The sequence below is a fragment of the Chelonoidis abingdonii genome, chromosome 1, assembly GCF_003597395.2.
Source record: "Chelonoidis abingdonii isolate Lonesome George chromosome 1, CheloAbing_2.0, whole genome shotgun sequence".
NCBI classification, from domain to species: Eukaryota; Metazoa; Chordata; order Testudines; family Testudinidae; genus Chelonoidis; species Chelonoidis abingdonii.
Genome location: NC_133769.1, coordinates 207,936,171 through 207,957,824, shown reverse-complemented (window position 1 = coordinate 207,957,824; position 21,654 = coordinate 207,936,171). Strand labels below are relative to the sequence as shown.

Here is a 21,654-nt window from a genome sequence, read left to right as displayed (position 1 = left end):
ACAATGCAAGATTCTCCAGCCCAATAATAAATGACTTTTTTTTTGTTTTAAGTTTTACTAATTTTAACACAAATCTTGAAATTAGCCTAATGCTGCAGTGTTGTTCACAGTATTGATTCTAGTTATTTTATTTTAATGTTTCTATTTTTTGATTGGCCTTCACATCATGAAAGACAAGGTAGAAGCACAGATTTTTTTCAGTTAGTGAGGCTACAGTTTACAGTTTGCTAAAAGAGGAAACAAAATCAGTTCCCACAGTAAAGAAACACTTCAAAGTCTAATTGTATTGGGTGTTTTAAAAGTGTCAGAAATGGAGTTTACTATTTGGTTAAGAATCTCAGTAAATTATTTCACATGCTTCTGTGTCTAGGCTATGACCTTCCAGAAGTGCCACCCCCTACTACTTGTCAACACATTAGTCATATAAAACTCAGCTGATGCCAAACGGATGCAGTTCAGCCAACTATAGAACTGTATAATATTCTACTATGTTCTTCTATTTGTCTTGTTTTTCTCCCCGCTATGGATACTTTCTGCTGCTTTAAGACTGCAGAGGGCTAAAATTGACAGAAGCTTGTGATAGGGTTAATACTTTGTTCTGCTCAGAGGCAGAGAAGGTTAGCAGAGGGATCAATGTGATTAAATCTGTAGGAGAGGAAAGATGTGTCAGTCTGCTTGCTTGCTGCCTGGATGTGATGGTTGAAGGGTGGTGTATATGCAGCCTGGTTTCTGCAGATCTGGGTTGGATATTACCAGCGATGATCTTATGCTTGCATTGGAGGATTTTTTCACCTGCGAACCTGCCTCTGCAAACCTGCTGGTGTCTCCCTGAGCTAACGACACACCTGGCATTAAAGCACCCACCTCCCTTTTCCCTCTAGCTGCATCTTTCTGAAACAGAAAGCAAGTGTCAGTGGAGAACAGAAGCTAAAGGAGAGATAGATCACTTGCTTTAAGGACAATCAGACATATACACGCATTCTCCAAGCAGCTACACTGCTACCAGCAAAATAAGCTGGACTGATCTTCCCTCTTAGCTTGCAGCTTTAACCTTGTGGTTGATAAATAGGAAAACTGAAGGCAAAGAAAAGAGTGGAAAGCACATAGCTGGGAGGATAGAAAGGAGCAGGGGCATGTGGATATTGGCTATCTTCTTGTTCCAGAGCATCTTAAATGGTGAGCAATATAATCATTTAGTTTGTGATTCATTTTATTTCAGCTAATTGGGAAGGGTGTCAAAGGGAATTGGATGATTTTTTATCTTTTGTGTTTAAAGCATTGCGCTGGTTGTTAGCAGCTGTCGGGAGAAGGAAGAAATTGCTCTGTAATCATTTAAACTAGCTTACCTAGCAAAGTAAGTGCCCATAACCTAAGTGTGTTACAATATATCTTCCTCGTTCAGAATAAAACTGTACTTGATGAAATAGGGATAGATGCAATTTTTCTTTTTTTGGCTGAAAAAAGTACAGAATTTTGCCAAGCAGAGCATCAATCTATAAGAGCATACTGAGTGAATTTGAAGGGCTTGTATATCAAGCTTTTGGATTTTGATTTTGTTTTCATGTTTTTATATTTCAATTCTTAAATTGTTATGTGATTTAACCAAAATAATGCAGGCTTTTTATTTAAGGAAAAATATTTTTAAATTTCCTCTTGCCATCATTTCTCTGAAAAGGTACCTGCTATGTGTTCAACACACTCATTTATGTAAAAATATGCACTGATAAGCATTACATCATCTAAAAAAGATTGAAGACTCTTTCAGTCAATTTCAAAGTTGTTATGAAGGGGAAATAACAATGGAAAGACAATAAAAAATAAACCCTTATTTGTGTACTTCTCTGCAATAGATAAATGTTTTCCCAGTTTTTAATGCTGTTATTAATACAGGTGAGGTTTTATATATTTAATACTTAGACTTGCATAGTTAGTCTTTGACCATATGTATCATCCTAAGGTGCATATTGAACTATATGCAAATAAATATAGTATCTTTAGGATAGAAAACAAATTATGCTGCATACTGTGATGCTAGTTATTCCTATTATTTTACCTTCCTATTTTCAAATTTGAGACTATAGCTCTGCCTAAAATTCATTGTACACTGCCAGTTAAAATGGAAAGATTAAGCACATAATTTTCAAAATAGGCAAACCAGACAGAATAGGAAAATGTTGCTTGAATGAATGAATGAGGGATAAACTCAGGGTAAAGTGTAAAATTTTCCCTGGAAGATACAAATATAATTGAAGCTCCAAGCAAAGGGTGACGAATGAATGCTGGATGAGAGTGTCTTCACATTTGCTTAGGTATATACTCGATGGGAAAAAAACATTGACAGGCAAAGCAAATCCAGTATGAATAGAAAGACATATCATAAAATTAAGGCAATAAGAGATGAAGCAGGAAGGAAGGTAAGAGAGTAAGGAAGATGCATCGAGAAGTATGTTTTGATGCACAGTATACTGTACAATGTAAAATCATCAAAATAATCCCCAAACTTTTTATTTTATTTTGAAATCCTCCTAGCAGTAAGACATTGCAATAAGTTCTGGCATTAAGAATGTATTTATTTATTTTGTCAGATGGCACTATGCCTTTTCTGTGTCCACTGCAGGCAGATACCTTGGAGAAAATATTTGCTTTTAATAACACAGGATCACTGTGAAAGTATATTTGCTTATCAGGGCTATTCAGTTAAACAAGGACTTGCATAGAAAATTAGAACGGCAACATTTGTGTCCAAAAATTGTAGGTCTTTAAAAGACAGATACATGTGTACCCTGCATGCACATGAATTCACACCCATTTAAATTGCATACTTTTAAGGTAGACTACCTGAAAAAAAATCTGCAATTCTGAAGAATAATAAATTAACGTTGTTTTCTTTTTAAGGTTGAAATTGTATGAAAAACAGTTTCTCTCATTTATTCATGTAGTCTGCAGCAATGTCACAGTTTCAACATTCATTAAATATGGACCAAAATGAAACATAAAAAATTCTCAGAATACGTATTTATCCGTAACACTCTAAACACAGAAGATACATGTATCTTCCCAGATTTTATGCTGATATACATACACTCTGTGTGTATACTTACATACATGGTACATACACACCACAATTTTTTTAAATATTACAACACTAGAAATATCTAATGGATGGTTCAGTGAATCTTTATTAACTTAAAAACTGGTTAAAATGGGGTATTTTGACATTAATTTTCAATGATATAGTAAATATAAGAGAGTAAGCTGTGTGTGTGTGTGTGTGTGTATTGCAGATTCTTATATGTACACACACACATGGTATGTATACCAGCATAAAACCTGGGAAGATGATACTTCTGCATTTAGGGGTGTTATGGATAAACATATACTATGAGAATACATGTGATGCGTGTTTCCTGAGGTAGAATCTGGCTGCATTTAAAACATCAAATGCTCATTGTGAAAGTGCTTTTAGTTACACTGTTGAATTTAGAATACACTATTCACATGACTCTAGTAAGATTTTGGTGATATTTTGAAAATGATTAATACTTTGTGTTTGAAGGAAAATACAGTTTAGACAGTATACACAAATACAAATGTTATATAGTTATACAATATGTGGCACTCTTTTATGATGCTGTATAAAAATTAACTCTTGAAGCTTGACTTCTGTTATTGCTGTTACCCACCTGCTTTTCAGAAGTCCCCAGGGAAATGCACAAATCTACTTACAACACACATGTGTTCTCGCACCCAAGTGTGTGTGGAATCTAATTATGGCCTAGATATATTATAAAATGAAATAAAAATCTAGTATAGCAGGTAAAACTACTATTTTTAATTTCTTTTCTTTTGTATTTAACAACCATGGGGCCCAAACTTGCAATCTTTCTATCTGGCAAAATTTCTATTGGAATGTCCCTGGGAGCCATCTGAATAAGGACAGCAGGACTGGCCCCCATATCTCCCTATAATCACTCAGCACAAATAAATCTCATCACAATAAATGGTACCTTCATTGAATGGACTTACTGTCTGTAAAATATCTTACTTATGAGTGCAATGGAATATTAGTACACCGGCAATATCCAAATAATAGGATTCTGGAAGAAAATTTCCAAATTCTAACTGCAATTGTTATTTCTAACTACTGATTTTATTTATTAACACTGTTGGTTTCTTAAAACATGGATAAAAAAGTATTATTAACCATAAATACAATCAACTCATTTGAGAAGATGGAGGTACCTTTTCAAAACAGTGAATTAAGCTAAATAACTTCAACTGATGGTAAGGTGAGTCATGCAGTTATAACCCTGAGCAACACACTGAGAATTTACCTTCTGGGTTACTGTATTAAAATATTCTAGAAGTAAGCATTTAAAATTATTGATAAAGTGAAAAAATCCACTTTAGTCCAATCCCAATGAGTATAGGCATATTTTATTGATGGAAAAAAATCAAAAAGGTCAAACTTTTTTTTACACATTTCAGAATTCCTGTACCCAGCAATACACTGGCTTATTTGAAATGTGTTTGCTAGACATGCTATTGCTCTGTGTATTCAAATGTCGGTATTTCTTGGTAACATTTTAATATGTTGACATAAATACGCTGAAACCATTTGCAGGCTTCTCTTCCACTGTAACTCTTGTTTGCCTGTGGTCCATTGATCTGTGTTGAAATCAATGGAACATCAGGATGTACCCAATATAGTACAGCTGATACTAAAAATAAATTCCCATTAAAATGATTTCCATTTTGTATCCATAATGCATGAATCCCAGTGTGCACATGTCCATCTTTGATATATCAAATGAGTTTTTACTAGCATATCAGACTGTAAGCAGGACAAGAGCCAGAGTGTAAATTGGGATGGGGGCAGAAGGAGAAGACAAAAACTGTAAGAAGGAACAACAGAGGTAATAGGAATACTTGCCACAAGAAACAGTGATCAGTACTGCTAGAAACAAACAGGAAGGCTAACACTTTTATTGATATAAATGGAGCTTTTCCTCCCAATGGAAGGTTTTTTGAATAGCTGTGACATCAAAATATAGTTTGAGTAGCCAAAGCCTTGCTCTCAGGTAGTAAGATACTTCATGTGCTGATATATAGTTATTGACGCGTTTGTGGATAACCCAATCTTACTGATTGATTTTGACCTTGTTACTTCGGAGGCTTTTAATTCTTTTCTTGCAATAAGTATTAGTTGATCACTGAGTGATTAAAATGAAATTTGCATTAATTTGAAAGCTAGACAGAGTGCAACAGAAATCTGCTCCTCCACTTTAAAAGAGAACTCATTTCCCTTCTTTACGTTTTAATAATATTCCAGAATATAGCAATTACTGCACATTAAGAATTCCTGACCAGCTTCACCAAACACAAACGCAGATACTATGACATCGTGCCTGCATGTTAGTGTGTCAGTATCACAGGACACTAGTGGGCAGCAAACCACACAAGACTGGCAACACTTCAAAACAACAGTTGGAATAAACAGTCACGGAAGGGAGGATTTGTGAAGGTAGATTGTCTTGCAGAGTCACTATCCCTTTAATTTGCAGAGCTCACTATTCTGTTTTCTTTTCCTCCTATGAGCATTGAATAACAATTATTAATTACAAGAAGTCTAGAGGCTACATTTGTATTAAAGTTTAAAATGAGGTTGATTTCCACAAATAGCAATAAGCTGTAATGAGAACTTGAGGCTTGATTCTGCATTTGTTGAAGACAATGGTAAAACTCCCTTCCCTTTAGTGGTACAGCATCAGGATTTTTGGGTATTAAAGGTCAAAGGAACTGGTGAGTTGGAAAGCTAATGGATAGCCTGAGGTTGGTTGATTGATTTTAACCTGCCTACACTCAGCAGTTCCACACTGTATTGAATTATGTCATTTATAGAGGTATCACTCAACACCCCACACCATCAAACATCAGGCCTTTTCTTTAATTTAAGCTAATGGGTCCTCAGCATTTTTTGAAAATCAGGCCATCTATTTATGGACTTGTGAGCTTAACTTTATGGCCCCATTTTTGAAAATCTTGGTCTAAGCCTCTCTCAGCACCCCAAAGCTCGAGAAGGTGAGTCAGAAGTTATTGACTTGATTAGTGTTATAAACTAACAGGGCCAGGAATGCATGGCATGATTTTCAAAGGTGTTTGCAAAACTTTGTATTATAAATGATCAGATACTACCGGGATGGGCACCAGTACAAAGCTCTAAACCAGAAAGGCCTATATGTTTTTGGCAGTTGCACAAGCTAGGATTAGTATTATTTTGTGGAACCAGTTGATTTTTTTTTTTTGGTCAGAAGCTGGTGTTTCAACAAAACTGATATTTGTGGTAAAATTTTACCAGTTTTAGCAATTTTGTTTTGAAAAAAATAGAAAAAATGTTTTTTGCAAATTTTTAATAATCCCATTTCAACATTTTAAGAATGGAAAGTTTTGATTTTTTCCCCCCACGATTTACTTTATTTTATGTATAATTTTTAAAAAAAATAAAATGTCAAAATTGAAACTAAATATTTAAAATGAATCAAATAAAATGCCTTAATGATTTTTTCTTCAGAATTTTGTTTTGTGAGAAATTTGGAAATTTTGGCTTTTTTCTCCATTCAGAATGTGTATATGTAGTGTATTTTAAATCCTTCATGGCACTGGAAATCCATTTTCCAGTTAGCTCTATTATTTAAAAGTGGTAGCATTGCTAATTATTCAGGTCATAGGCAAACTATTCACTCTAGATTAGGAAGAAATTTACCCTAAAGCCAAATTATTATATGCATTATCCATCACACAACTTCCGTTGAAGAACCTCGTACTGGCTATTTTTAGAGTGGAATCTTTTCTTTAAGTGTGACACTGGTTCTGATGTAGTATTGCAGTTCCTATAGCATGGCAAAATGAAAATTCCTTAAATAGATGTGGGAATTTATTATCTTGCCCTGATTACTTAAAATTGCAGCATATTTGATTTTTTTTAAAATTATTATTCCTTATACAGTTACAGATACCATAATTTTGTAAAAGTAGCAACAAAACCCTCTTGAGCAATAAGGTTCTCCAATGTACTGCAGACTACAAGATCCTGAATACCTACTCCAAGGTGAATGAGTGGGTGAAGGCTGTTATATTATTTGTATTATTCCATAAAATAAACCCCACCCTCTTAACCTCGCTTATTTACAGAGCCATCTCATTTTATTAATTCATGGGTCTACACTGTCTTATAGGAACCACATTTAAAGCTTGGCATCTTCAACAAAATGAAATGGAAGAAGTGTTTCAGAAGAGCCTTTCATATCACAAAAAAGCATTGAAGAAAATGATCTTTAAAAGTAAACCACACATTCCACAGATACGTTTGATTTTTCACACTGATCTCCAGCTATCATATGTCATTCATTTCTCATGACTTTCTAAATATTTCCCCCCCTTTAAAGTAATGGTTTAATCACCAGAAAAAGAGAAAATAGACTGCATAAATATATCTCATAGTGAAATGGGAGAACAGATATTAAGGACATAGACATTGAGATAGGAAGAAAGAAAGGCTAGTGGATGGATAATCAGAATGACAGAGATTAACGAGTCTTGCCTGTGTCCCTATTTAAGTTATTTTTACTCAGGAGGCAGAGAGTAAGATTTAAGAATGAGCCAGCAGTCTTATTTATAGAAAGCCATTTTTAAATGCAGTGGCTTTGAGAGGGAGAGTCACCTCCATACTAAACGCCTGCATCCCTGGAGCTTCCTAGTAACGCAGGGAGAGAGCAGTGCAGCAAACTGTGCTGAATCACTGATCAGGCTATCTGCTGAACATTCTAGAAGGGCAGACCACACATGAGCTCAGGAACACAGTGGAGCACAGGAACACCTCTGGGAGTGGCACTCATGGTCCATGTTTAAATGGCAGCTACAAAGCCAGATGCAAACAAATGGAAGTGCAGCTGCTCAGAGGCTATGTTGATGAAATACCATTCAAGTCATCTGAATGTGCGCTGCATCACCTAAAATGAAGACCAAGCATGCAGTTGTTAATCTAACGCTGTCAGTGTTACAAGCAGGGACAAAATTATATACAGTATGTGTGATTTCGGAAACTACTGTGTATGGAAGAACAGGATGCTCGCTCCAATGTCCAACTTTAGATGCTGCTGTCTCCTTACACTTAATTACACATTAATCCTCTACTGAATGTTTGTCTTAAATTATGATACCTCTCTTTGTACTGTCAGCAAATATTGAAAAGTGATATTCCCACAGATTTCTTTTCTAGTTTCTTTTAAGGTAAGGGTAAAAGAAATAATAATTATTTAAACAGACAAACAGCCTTTAAAAGGTGGCTGTTATTACATAATAAGAAATTAGAGACATGATTTCTGGAATGACCAGAAATATTCTAATGGGACAGATAGCATTGTTAATACATTCTGACCCGAATTAAAATGCATTGCATTAAAGCTTTCAATAATTTGGTGTCTATCTTTATAATTGCCATAGCTATGAGTAAAAATGCATAAAGCATAGACAGAGCAACTCTGCGACAAGCATCTCCCAGGGTGTGAATTCCAGGGAAAAGAAATGCTGCTATGTTGTGTTTGCAAATGATTGATCTACGTTGAAGTCTGCACGCTGAGGCCTTCTTTCTTTCCCAGTGCAGAGTGGCTGCACTCACTGCTTCATTTTATAGTTGCCACAGTATGAAGGGACTTCATGGAGGTTGGCACTGACTCGTTAGCTTCAATGCTGCTCTTAAGCAGTATCTTCATGGTGGGCATATTTTAATTAACTTGAGGCCACTAGTTGTTTAGTAGCTTCATTCTGTGATACTAAATGAGAGTCTAAGTGGGGTGTAGGTGTGTGAACCCAAGGGTATAAGCTGGTTGAGAGGACCAGCCATACAGTGAAACATGCAACCTCTGAGGAACCTGTACTTTGTTATTGTAATATCCCCTGTTGTAGACAAGTCACAAAGTGGGGTTAGTATTCCCTGAAATGAGTCAATTAACCTTCCATTGTCTGGAAAAGCAAATATGTATAAAACTAGAAATGCTAGCTCTGAATCTAATTGATCTCTCTTCCCTGATGGGTTAGGCAATCAGAAATCATTGTTCTCACCTGACTTCAGCAGTGTTATTTTCTACAGTTGAAAGCAGAGAAAGGTGGTGGGTTTTTTTTTGTTTTTTAATTTATGTAACCTGCTGTATATTTAGAAATTGTGCCATGGAGCAGCCAAGAATAAAAATATTAAATTACTTTTTCTCTGGGCCATGATATCTCATCCTAGGTTCTGCCATTACCGTGGACTGCTGTGCAACTGCAGCAGCAAGGGATAAACTATTGATTGTCCTAATTCAGGAAAACATCTTTATGCACTTAAGCATGGTTTTAAGTCCTATTAAGTCAGGGCATGAAGAAGAGTAAAAGAAGATAGAGATGGGGCAGAGGGAGAGGAGGAAGGACTTCCAAATTATGTACTGGCTCAAACCAGGGCCACCAAGTCTCTCTAAGATCATATGTGACTAGCTGAACCTGAGAATGTCTCCCACTCTTATTTTTTGTTTTGGATCTTTGCTTGTTTGTTTGACTAGAAACAAAACACTCTCTGGCTGTTGGCACATAAAGACGGGGAGACCAGAACATGTGCTAGAGAGGGGAAGTATATGCTGTTCTGCTAGGTTAGGCTAATGGTGGTGAAAGAGGAAACAAGGGAGTTATTAATCCAGGCCAGTTTTAGATATACACAAGGGACACATTTTAAATAGAAAAGGCCCATGCTGGTTTATCCTCAGAGGGGACCCAGGAGCACTGTACCAAATCCCACTACCACTAAGAATCATGTCCTGCTCTAATGGTTGGTTTGTGTTTAGCTGCCTTAAAGTTTTGTTTAATTGTGCATCTCTCTGGGCCTGGTGAACTGGAAGTTGTTGGATTACAGGCACAACATTTGGCAAAACTGAAATTTAATGATGCTGTGTCGTAATGTCCATCCATTAATCTGGGAGCCCCTAACCAGTGTGTAGGTTATTTTAGGTATTTCTGGTGGTGTTTTTAGTATACTTTTTTTTTAAACTTCATCCACACTTTTAGCTTCACATATATAGGAAGATTCTCTTTCTCTCCTTCCTCTCACTCTCGCTGCATGCTTGAAATAGTTTCCGTCTTCTCCATGCACCAAGCAACAACCCTTTCCTCCTTTATTATTGTCTGTACTGCGGTAGATCCAAAAGCCCAAATCTGGATCACCGCCCCATGGTGCTAGGCACTGTACAAACAAGCCTATAATCAAAATGTGAGGAAGTGGGAAGAGAAGCAAACAGGTACAGCCTACAAGCAAAGGGATCAGGATAAGGGCAGGCTCACATCATATTATTTGCAGATTTGTTGAGGTTGGGTGTTTAGTTTTGGGTTTATTTTCACTTTATTTGTTTTTATTATGAAAAGTACTTCTAGCCAGCTTTGGGGGGGATATTCCAAATAGCAAATGGGAGCAGGCAAGAGTTGCTGGAGTAGGAGAGAGGAGAGGGTAAAGAAGGAAGCTGGGTTGAGAGGAGGTAGAAAGGAGCAAAGACAACTGAAGGGTCATAGTGGAAAAAAGGGGGCAAGATGAAGTGGAAACAGCAGCAGTTGTAACAAGTAAAAGGGGAAACAATTTGCACTAATGTAAGTGGTAGCAGGGGGAAGGGGAGGACCAGAAAATGCTATTGAGTTAGAGAAGCCCATCCACCTTCTGGGATAGCAGCCTTCTGCTGCCGGCTGATGCAGTTAGTCTGGTATCTTAAGTGGTGAAAGTCTGCTGCATTGCTAATCTATTCTTACATGATCATTTACTATTTTTCCCATAGGAGCCCTGCTGCATTTAATGCATGGCATTAATACACAAAGGGGCAGAATTAAGGTGACATGAGCAATCATAAATCTGGCCTTTCCTAACCTTCTAATATTTGATTTTGCAACCTAAATAAAGTTATTTAAAATATATATTTTTGAAGTGATATATATATCAGCTGTGGCAAAGTCTTATCTGTAGTGAATTGATAGGAACCGGAAATGAATAACTTAAGCATTGAGTTATTATATAAAATGGACTGGCGCAATACTGGCAGCTCCCTTTGAATAAGGAGCAGACTGCAGAGTATAGAGGTACATTGCTGTTACCAGCAGGTGATGCTGTTATCTGGCTAAAGATTGCTGTGTAACGATAAGCCAATAGGAGAATTTTTGTTGTTCCTGTACCATGTTATCTCTGACCTTGGCAGTAGTCTCAACTGTGTTACCAGCTGTTCCTTCCCCACTGTCTGTCCCTTTCCCCCCAGTGTGATTGTTCTGAGATGACAGTCTCCTGAGTTTGATTTTTTTTTAAATTAGCATACAGTAAAAACAAGTGTAGATTTAAGCTAAGTAATTAAAAACTCCAAGAAAAGAATTCTAAAAATCTTGTAGCTCATGTGTCAAGGGATCCCTACTACAACTAAGTGGGCTGTCAGTCTGTTGCTGCATGAATGAATGATTGATTTAAATCCAGGAATGTTTGCAACATGGGTGTTTCTCATTGGCTCAGCAGCAAAACAAGTCAGTTGAATTGTACCAGCTCCTTTAGCACAAAGAGATCTTTAGTGACACATCTTTAAAAACTGAGACGATTCAGCTCTTTATTTAATTTTTAGATGACTATACTGTTCATTTTACTTTTAGCCCTTGAGGTTTTGTTTTTTGGCCTAATAATTTTCCTCTACAGAAAATGCATACTGTACTTTGAGGTGTGATTTTTAAATTGTGCATACTGAACTATATATTTTGAAATAGCATCCCCTCTAAGCATAATGTGGAAAAATAGTAGGGAAAATAATGGGTGCTGTGTTGTAATTGGTTGCCTTTTTTATTAATGTAAAGTTATTTTGAGATGCCTAAAGGATTATCGATAAAAGTCCTTAGTGGGGGATATAGTCAATTTAAATTAGCTCACAGTTTATCCCTTATGATCTGGAATCTTTAAAATGTAGGTACCGCCTAATTATTCTACTAGGTTATATTGTACTGTAGGGAATTTCTTTCATTCAGGGCTTGCTCACTAACATATAATAAACTCCCACGTCTCTATATTTAGTACTACTAAACTCAACTAGAACAGTCAACTTGAAAAGGCTAACTAGTTGCCTTAAAAATAACTCATATCCCGTCTTTTGTCAGAATAAAACAAATACAATAGACTTTTTAAAAAAATACTGTTTAAAATATTTTCCAGGTTTCCTTCTGTCACTACATTTCCCCCATGGTGTCTATACAAATGAGTGTCATTTGATTACTCAGGTAAACATCAAGGGTATGCTTAATGTTTTGCTGCTTCAGGAAATTTTCTGCTGTTTCTGCTTTTATAACTGAAATGGATTTACAAGCAAATTTCGCTATTTTATTACACAGAGAACATCACTTAATGGGTCTTCTTTCCTTTCCCCCTCAGCCTCACCCTCCCTTTAACTGAGCCACCAAAAACAAGTAGTGCAGCATTGGACTAATTACTACAAATGCAGGGTTTGTAAAAGGACACCAATACCTTACTGTATCCCTGAAGGTCATCCACGTGATCTATCCTTAAACACTCATGTGTGTATGTGTGCAGAGGGAGCGGGGGAAGGAGACTCTCAGGATAAGGTTGGAGATGATTATGATAAAATTGTATGGGCTAAAATAAGCGCCCACTCTTAAATCTTCCTGTGATGATCTAGTGCAGAACTGTCCTTGGGATTTGGTGAATGTCTAAATTAAGAAATCATAGCCATGGCAAATCTGGTTCTGACAACATCTCTTCAGGGTTAAAGAATAACATGCAATCCAGGTGACAAACTAAAATTGCTTCTCCAGCACTACAAACCTCAAATTCATTTTTATTTATTTTTTTTTAAAAAAAGTCATCTGTGCATGATCTGGCATCATTAATGTGGTGGGTGCCTAAGGTGTTCCTTCGTCTGTTCCTCTAGCAGCTTTTCCCCTCAAGTGATTATGCTAATTAGTGTTTGATCAGATGATTAAATTATAATTCGATTAATCCTGTGTGCTAAATGCTCTGAATGCATTTTCCATTGCCTGAATGCCTTGTGCTTAAGCGCTCCTGTTTGCAGTCTGATACGAGGCTTTTGCTTTTTCCTGTGGATAGTGTTTTCTATTTTAAAAGCACCATTGATTCTCTTTGACATTAGGAAACGGAGGAGAAGCTTTTTTGTTTCCTTTAACCCTCATTATGAGGACCTGAAATGTGGCTCCCCCTAGTTGAACTGAATTATATGGAGGGGGATAAAACAGAAGGGGGAAAAGAGTTCTGTCTGTTGATATTTACTATTCACATTTCCTCATAACAATACTTCCCTTTCCAAAGCTGAAATGTTTGAGTCCAGATGACTTTTCTTTGTAGAACAATGTTTTTGTATTTTGTCAGGGTCCCCCACACCAAACCCCACTTCCCCTGTTTTATCAAGGTTTGCTTTTGCATGTCAAGTACAGTAGATAATCTCCAGCAAGAGAAGAACACAGAGTATACTGAATTCATAAACTCGATGTGGTTAAAAGATTAACACTTAGCTGCATTTGTTCCTTTCCCTTGAATATTAGGGCCTTTTTTTGGAGTGATCCCCAAAGAATCTACGTAAATAAAACAGAGACTGCACTGTTGGCATTTAAAGTTAATTTGTAGCACATATTTGCATTTAAAAGGGAGACATTTTGGCTTCAGTGTGGCTTTTACCATATTTGTCAGGTCAGGACAATAACATTTGTAGGCACCGATGGCTTGTTCTAGCAGTCACTGTAGGGCAGCGGTGTCTGCAAGAGTTCAGGAAGGGTTGTCGTAGCTCAGGAGGTTGCTTTTCCCTGTAATTTAAGTCTTTGTTTTAATTTCCAATTATAGTGCAAAATCTTTTTTTGTTCATTTGTCTTTCCCCAACTGAGAATCCTACTGAACTTCCTCCCAGGGGAAGTGTGAGAGACAGATTTAACAAAGAGATGCCAAGCTTTATGTTTGGGGATCTCCCTCTTCTATACCCCAGCTGCAGCAAGGTAAAGCAACGCAATGGGAATATTGGGTCCTACCCATCCCCACCTTTTTGTTACCTTCAGTGCTAGTAACCATTTGTGAAACTTATATTAAGTGTTATTCAACCCCTGCCAGGTTGTCCATAAAACAACTTAACCCGTACTGTAGCTGTTCCATGATATAATAGGGTGTTTTTTTCTTTGTGTTTTAACAAGTACAAATCAAAATAGGGAGGAAGATTAGAGCCTGGGAGTTTAATTAAAAGTGCTGTTGCTCAAAACCCCTGTTCCACATCTGGTCTTTACAAGGCAGAGTCATTTAGCAATAGTGGATTTTAATATCTCATTACACTACTAATATGAGAAAATCCACATACTGTCAGTAACATGAGCAGAGGAGGTTTGCCAAAACAACAACCACAAACCCCTCCAACACCTCTATACTTTTGAATATACCTGTTAATCACAACAAATGCTAAAGTAGCTATACAGTTTGGCTACATGCAAAACCTTCAGCTTGGGAGATCCTGATCTTTTCATTTGTAATTATTCATATTTCAGTAGCACTTAGAGGCCCCAGCTGAGATGAAGGCCACATTATGCTAGTCACAATAATATATCACATAGTAAGGCCTGGCCTCCTCACAGTTTTTATACTGATTTAACTATTTTGGTTAGATTTGTAATTTTTCTACTGAAATAGTTATACCAGTTCAACTTCTAGTGTGGACGCAGTTATACTGGTATAAAGTTGCTTATACCAGTGTAATTTATTCCGCTTCCCTTATGGGAATAAGTTAAACCAGCATAAGCACCTTTTATATCAATATAACTACATTCACTCTGGATGGATGCGCTGTTTTAACTATACTTACATATATATAGTATGGTATATAGTAAGGCTTTTGGTATTGTTGCATATGACTATCTCATAAACAAACTAAGGAAATATTGCCTACCTGAACCTGCTGTAAGGTGCGTGCACAAAAAGTTGGAAAACCCTACTCAGACACTAATCATCAGTGTTTAAAGTTCAAGCGGGAAGGGCATATTGAGTAGGATCCCACAGGGATCAGTTCTGGGTTCTGTTCAATATTTTCACCAGTTATTTAGATAATGGCATAGAGAGTACAGTTATAAAGTTTGCGGACAATACCAAGCTGGGAGGGGTTGCATGTGCTGATTACTTCTTCCTATCCTTGGTGGACATGGGGAACAATTGATCAGAGTCCTCTTTGTAACAACTTTTTACGTGTTTGAAGACTGTAATCATGTTCCCCCTCAGCCTTCTCTTCTTTAGACTAAACATGCCCAGTTTCTTCAACCTTTCCTCATAAGTCGTGTTTTCTAAACCTCTCATTTTTGTTGCTGTTCTCCGGACTCATTCAAATTTGTTCACATCTTTCTTAAAGTGTGGTACCCAAAACTGGACCTCATACTCCCTTTTCCTAGAGAAATATGTCTATGCTGTTAAATGCATACAAAACTAATGGTGTCCAGCAACAAAAGTCAGAGCTAATTGCATTGTGCCAAACACACGTGTACCAGAGGGACAAATCTAAGCCTAAGCATAAGGGGCAGCCCTCACCAACCCTTCCCTTCTTTCCACACCCCCTCCCCACACTAGCACCAATGCCCTCTCTATATGGTGTCTCTGGGTTTTTAGAAGTTCCTCCATCCTATTACAGGGGTTTGTTTGGGGTAAAAGATTGGCCATGTGCAGCAGTTTACCACTACAGTGACCCATTCTAAATACAACACACATGGACAAAGTGCTATAAATGTTCTCATCCTTTTAAATTAGGATACTAAATGATTTCATACTCTTTGCCACTTCAGTGGCATTCTGAAATAACAAAACTTCTGGTAAATTTGGCAGATCTCTGTTGCATGCCCTGATTGTTCTACGTATCTGGCACTCTCCTATGTTTCTGTTTGGGAAAATACTCAAGCTTCTCTGTTCTATTTTAATGTACACTATGTATTTTTTCCCTGTCTTTCTCAAGCTTTACTTTTTAAAAAATATAAATAGGTTGATGTAAAATTAGTCTGTGGTACTGTGGTCTTGTTTATAAATGCTGAGCCCACTGCCTATCATGCTGGCTCCTTGTACTCCCCTCTCTACAACCATCTATTGTCTTTTACTTAAATGATAGGATCCTTGTAGCAAGGTTCATCTTTCTGTTCTGTACAGTGCCTAGAACTGTGGGGTCTCGATCTCTGACTAGTGCTCCTAGGTGCCATAAGACAAATAATAATAATTCCTGCACTAGAGCTGTACACATTTAACTTGTGTGTGTCTCAAATCTGGCGCTGTCCATAATTAAATATTTTCTTTAAAAACCTTTCTGTATTCAATATCAGAGTGGCACCTGGTACATCTGGGGTGGGTGGGGGGAAGGAGATGAGGGATATCAAATGTCATCGCACACTTCAAAATCCCATTTTCACCTGCTCATTTGGTATGCATCAAATGCTACTTTTAGGTAGTGCCCTTTGGTTATATTTTGGGAAACTCCTAGATTTAAATGTAACCATATGTCTTTGTTGTCTGGAGGCGGCTGAGTTTCTTGTATAGATTGTACGGTTAGGAAAGTGCTGTTATCCCTATTATTCAGAGAGGGGACAGTAAATAGACTAAATGACTTACCCACGATCACAGAGGAAGTTGCTGGTGGAGCAGGGAACCGAACCTGGCTCTCCCCAGTCCTGGAATAGTGGCCTAACAACTGGACCACCCTTCTCTCATCTGTGAAATGCCTTTTGGGGGAAAAGCTGAATTCCATTTAATTATAGTCCAGGGGTTAAAGTGTACATTAAGGATTACAGAATCACCTGCAGCCACAGCAGAACTCTTTAAAAAATCAACGTGTTGTTTGCCTAAAGATCAAAGGGATAGTGGTCTTTTTATTGTTAACCTGACTATTTGTTCGGGACATTGCATTCAGTCTTGTTCATTAGAAAAAATGCTTGCCTTTATGACCAGGATTCTTTTTGCCATTTGTTACCCCACCCCTCTCATTCACCGTGTATGTATGTTCCTGTTCCTTTCTTTCCTCTACATTCCCTGCCCTGCAGCAGCTCCCAGTTCCTACTCTCTTGTTAGCTTCATTCTTATTCTATCTGCTGAAAAACGATAAATAGCTAATGCTGCCATTTTAAAGTGTTATGGATTTTAGACTCAACATTCCAATGAGCTGTAATGAGGACAGGAGAGTCCACATGTCTTGGTCATTGTTTCAGGCTGTCTGCAGACTCAGGAAGACTGGTTACTCTCGGGTCACAGCTTGAAAGGTTTATTTGCAAGTGTGAGGACTAGACTCTAGCTTACTTAAAAATGAAAACAGAGATTCTGCAGAATATGAATATCGTTTGTGGGCCATATAAATGCATCAAATGGACCAGATCTGGCCTGCAAGAAGCTGGGTGTTTGATACCTCTGCTATAGGAGATACCAGGATCTGCATGGATATTGATTGAAATGAGGTATTTGACTGCAAAACAGCTGCCTGTCTGCTAGGATGGTGGATCCTGACCCATCCTCACTCTCCCAAAGGTATAATGGGAAGTGGAGGGGGATCTTTGAAGTTAACTTCATGGAGTCTGGCTCCCTTAAGTTCTCTTCCTGGGGGTTATCTTATGGGGTGGCCATCAAACCCACAGCTACATCATTATATGTGTGGGGGGGCGGTTGGTTTTAAATGAAGGTTTTCAGCATCTACTGTTTGGAGAATGGTTTTATGTGCCCCTGCCAAGAAGTCCAAGTATGCTTCCTGTTTCATACATTCTAAGGCTCGAATAGACCATTGTGATCCTCTAGTCTGATCTCCAATATAACACAGGGCATAGAACTTGCATGAAAAAATTCCTAGAGCATCACTTTTAGAAAAACATCCAATCCTGATTTAAAAATCATCAGCAATGTGGACTCCACCACAACCCTTTGAAAATTGATTCAATGGTTAGTTTCTCTCACTGTTAAAAATTTACATCCTATTGCCAGTCTGAATTTATCTAGCTTCAGCTTCCAGTCATTGGATTGTATAAAACCTTTCTCAGCTAGATTGAAGAGCCCATTATCAAATATTTGTTCCCCATGTAGATACTGACAGACTGTAATCAAGTCACCCTTTAACATTATCTTAAGCTAAGTAAGTTTAGCTCCTCCTTGAACCCTCTCCAATTTATCAACATCCTTATTGAATTGTTCTTATTCAGCTAATTATTCACTGCAACCCCCAAATCTTCTTCAGTCACTGTTTCCCAGAATACAATCCCCCTTCCTTTAAGTATGGCTTACATTCCTTGTTCATAGATGTATACATTTATACCTACCCATATTGAATCACATATTGTTTGCCAATGATCCAGGTGACTCTGTATCAGTGATCTGTCCTCGTCTTTATTTACCACTCCCCTAATCTTTCCTCCTCTCCATATTGAAGTGTTGCAACTTCAATCCTTCTGGTCAGTGGTGACTGCGTAGGAATCTATTTGGAGTCTTCATACTTCCTCCTAAATATATAATGGTTATTGTGAACTGCAAGGAACAGATCTCAACAGATGCTGTGCCGATGATAGTAAGGGAGACAGAAAGTGGCCTAGGATAGAAATTGGTATCTCCTGTATGGGAATGAGCAGCAAATTCTTGTGTTTTAGTTCATAAATAGTTGTGTCCTTTCCATAGTAAAACAAGCAACTGCTGTCCAGAACAACTAAACAGATCTGGAATTATGATCAATGAGCAGGAGCACAGGATAGCCCACTTTGCACACATCTTATACTAGTTAAACAGAGTTAAATCACTGTATTCACTTAAAGAACACAGTTCCATCTCATGACTTCCTGTCAGTACAAATGCATGGGTTGGAGGAAAGAAAGCACATCCCTTACTTTACTTGATTTTTCTCCCTAACCAACCGGTCACGTCATAAATGTAAATAATCACAATAAACCTGTCCTCAAAGATGCACAAACTGATCTCATTCAATTTTATGTTGTGCTAAAACCAACTTGGATTTAAACAGCTGGCACAAATTACCTCTGCCTTTTCTTGGAAGAGCTAACTTAATCAAAATAAATGTGCTTCCATAGAGTCAATATTTCTTTCAAGTTTTGTCCATCCTGATCTCAAGCTGGTTTAAAAAAATTAGACAGAATATTTAGAAACCCTTTCTGGTGAAGAAAGAGATCAAAGAGCAGATCAATGAAATTGCCACAGAAAAGAATATTGGAATGATTTAATTTTATTAACTGGAAATTTTACACCTGGGACCAGTTAAATTTTTCTAGAAACTATAGCAAATAAATTTATAAGACAAAATATCAAAGTAAATTATTTTGTAAAGCCTCAAAAACACAATCTGATGTATCATTTTAAAATGCACATACATGGACAATCTCTGGATATGATCAGATACAAATAATACCAGCACAACAGCTTACTGTTTGTTTGTATTGTGGTAGTGTCCAGTCGGGTGTTAAGTGCTCTGTAGAGACATATTCCCTTTCCTAAAGAGTGAACAGTCTTCCTATCTCAAGGGACAAGACAGGCAGATAGATATTTGACAAAATAGCAAAGATATCTGTCTTACTGGTTATACTTTAGTATCTCAAAAAGCCTTCCCCAGCCTGCTTACCTGGGGCCCCAGCCAACCTGTTCTGCCATTACTGACCCAAAATGACGGCCTTCCACTCTCGTCACTCCATATGTGAGATGTGCAGGAAGGAATAAATAGGTAGTTACAGGCTGACTAAAAGTGTTCTAAAAAGTTTGCTCCTGTCAAGGCTGGCTCCTGGACAGTCCCAGTATTCCCTCCTCCACCCTTATCACATACAAACATCGTTCCATACTGCTTCCTTCCGCAGATTGGAATGGTAAGGCAGTAGTTCCCAGCATAGTTTCCCAGGTAAAAGGTCCATAGTACATCTACACATATATCTAATACATCTCCTGGGATTTATTCAGGATCAGACTACTATGAGTGCAAATTCAAAGAACTGGCACAAATTCATGCCTTCTTTTTGGATGATGCCATAGCAAATATTAACACCTAAAGGCAAAGTATTAACAACTGAAGGCCAAATATAACTTCTTCCATAGAGATATTTATGATTTCAAAATAAACAGGTGTTTTATAAACTGTAACAAAGCAGGAAATGCTTTATGAGACTTATGTATATTTGAGTTTTCTCTGCTTAAGTCCTAAGCCAAAATTAGTTATGTCTAGAGTGAATGACATATTGATTACCACACTTAAAAAAATACCACAGAGCTCAAGAACAAGATATTAGACTTATGCTGGATGAGGAGCAATGGAATGTGTACTTCGCTTTGAAAACTTCATAATTAACAAATACAAATGGGTGTAATTTTATTTTGCATAGACTATATTGCACTCTCATGCCTTAGGTAGGATCAACCCTGAATTATCAAATACATTTAACACCTGGCCAAGATCAAGCTGGTTTTGGAGTTTGCCTAAAGAACCAAATGTTCTGACACAAACTCAACCAATTTTTAGGAAATCAGCTGGATATGAAGCATAACTAAATCCTTGGTATACACAGACAACTTGAGATAAGATCAAAGGCTTATGGTAGCTGCCTCCTCTTTGGAAAGAAATCAAGAAATTTGGGGACTAGATCCTCAGTGCGCATGTTTTAAGACAATGCACAAAGATTGTGCAAGATATGAAATTGGAAAATATATGAGTCTTTTACAAATTACCTTTTCAAAAATATAGAGTACAAATTTTATAGAATCTGGGGGTACATACGATATGAGGTGGTATTTATTCATGACTGAAAAACAACAATGAACTTCAGTTAATATCTACATGCTCTTGGGCATATTTATTGACAAACTATACATAGTGCTGCTACTAACATTTTAGTTCTATTGATCTATGACTCATTATCACTTGTGCTATCTAATGAAAGCTTATAATGGATGAAATCTTAGAACCTGAAATAAGAAAAATGTGACTGAAGTAATTGGGATGTATATTACAGTGCATATGTAATATTCAACAGATGTACACATTGTTTTTCCTACAATTAACATGTATTAAATTGAGTACTAATTGAAGAAATTCTTAATTAGACATATTTACACTTCATTTTTTTTTACTTGTGTGTTTTTATATGCTGATTAAGCAGTGGAATGATGGTCCAGTGGTTAGGGCGTAGACTAAAAGTTGGAGAGCTGGATTCAAGTCCCTATGTTGCCACAATCATCTCGTGTGATCTTAGACAAATCATGGAGAAGATATGTGCCTCAGTGCCTCATCTGTAAAAATGGGGATAATAGTACTTTGATGCTTTCTCAGAGGGCTGGGGACTGTAAATTGCCTTAACATCTGTCTCCACTGAGAGGAAAACCTGTTGTTGCTTAACTGGTGGTCAGCTTCCTGATACTACCAGCCCATTAGCTATCCAAACAATCTCCCTAGGCCTCCACCAGTCCTTACTTTGCCTTGCAGGTTAGCAGTAGGTGTATCCTAGCACCTGAATCCCTCTGAAGTATCCAACCCCTGTTGCTGGACATGTAACAGAAATTACTGGGTTTGCTGTCCACAAGGAAACAGTGTATACACACCTTGACTAGTACAACTCAAGATCAGG

At 37.4% G+C, this 21,654-nt stretch overlaps 1 protein-coding gene across 3 annotated transcripts in view; it reads left to right on the top strand.

The window, feature by feature from the left end:
- Nucleotides 1-805: 805 nt before the first annotated feature.
- The window catches only part of DSCAM (DS cell adhesion molecule), a 665,984-nt gene continuing 645,135 nt past the window's right edge, over nucleotides 806-21,654 (top strand). For all 3 annotated transcript variants that reach the window (XM_075073839.1, XM_032791676.2, XM_032791679.2), the window contains exon 1: nucleotides 806-1,176. In XM_075073839.1, the coding sequence (XP_074929940.1) occupies nucleotides 1,134-1,176 (43 nt within the window). In that variant the 5' untranslated portion in view covers nucleotides 806-1,133. The remainder of the gene's footprint in view (nucleotides 1,177-21,654) is intronic.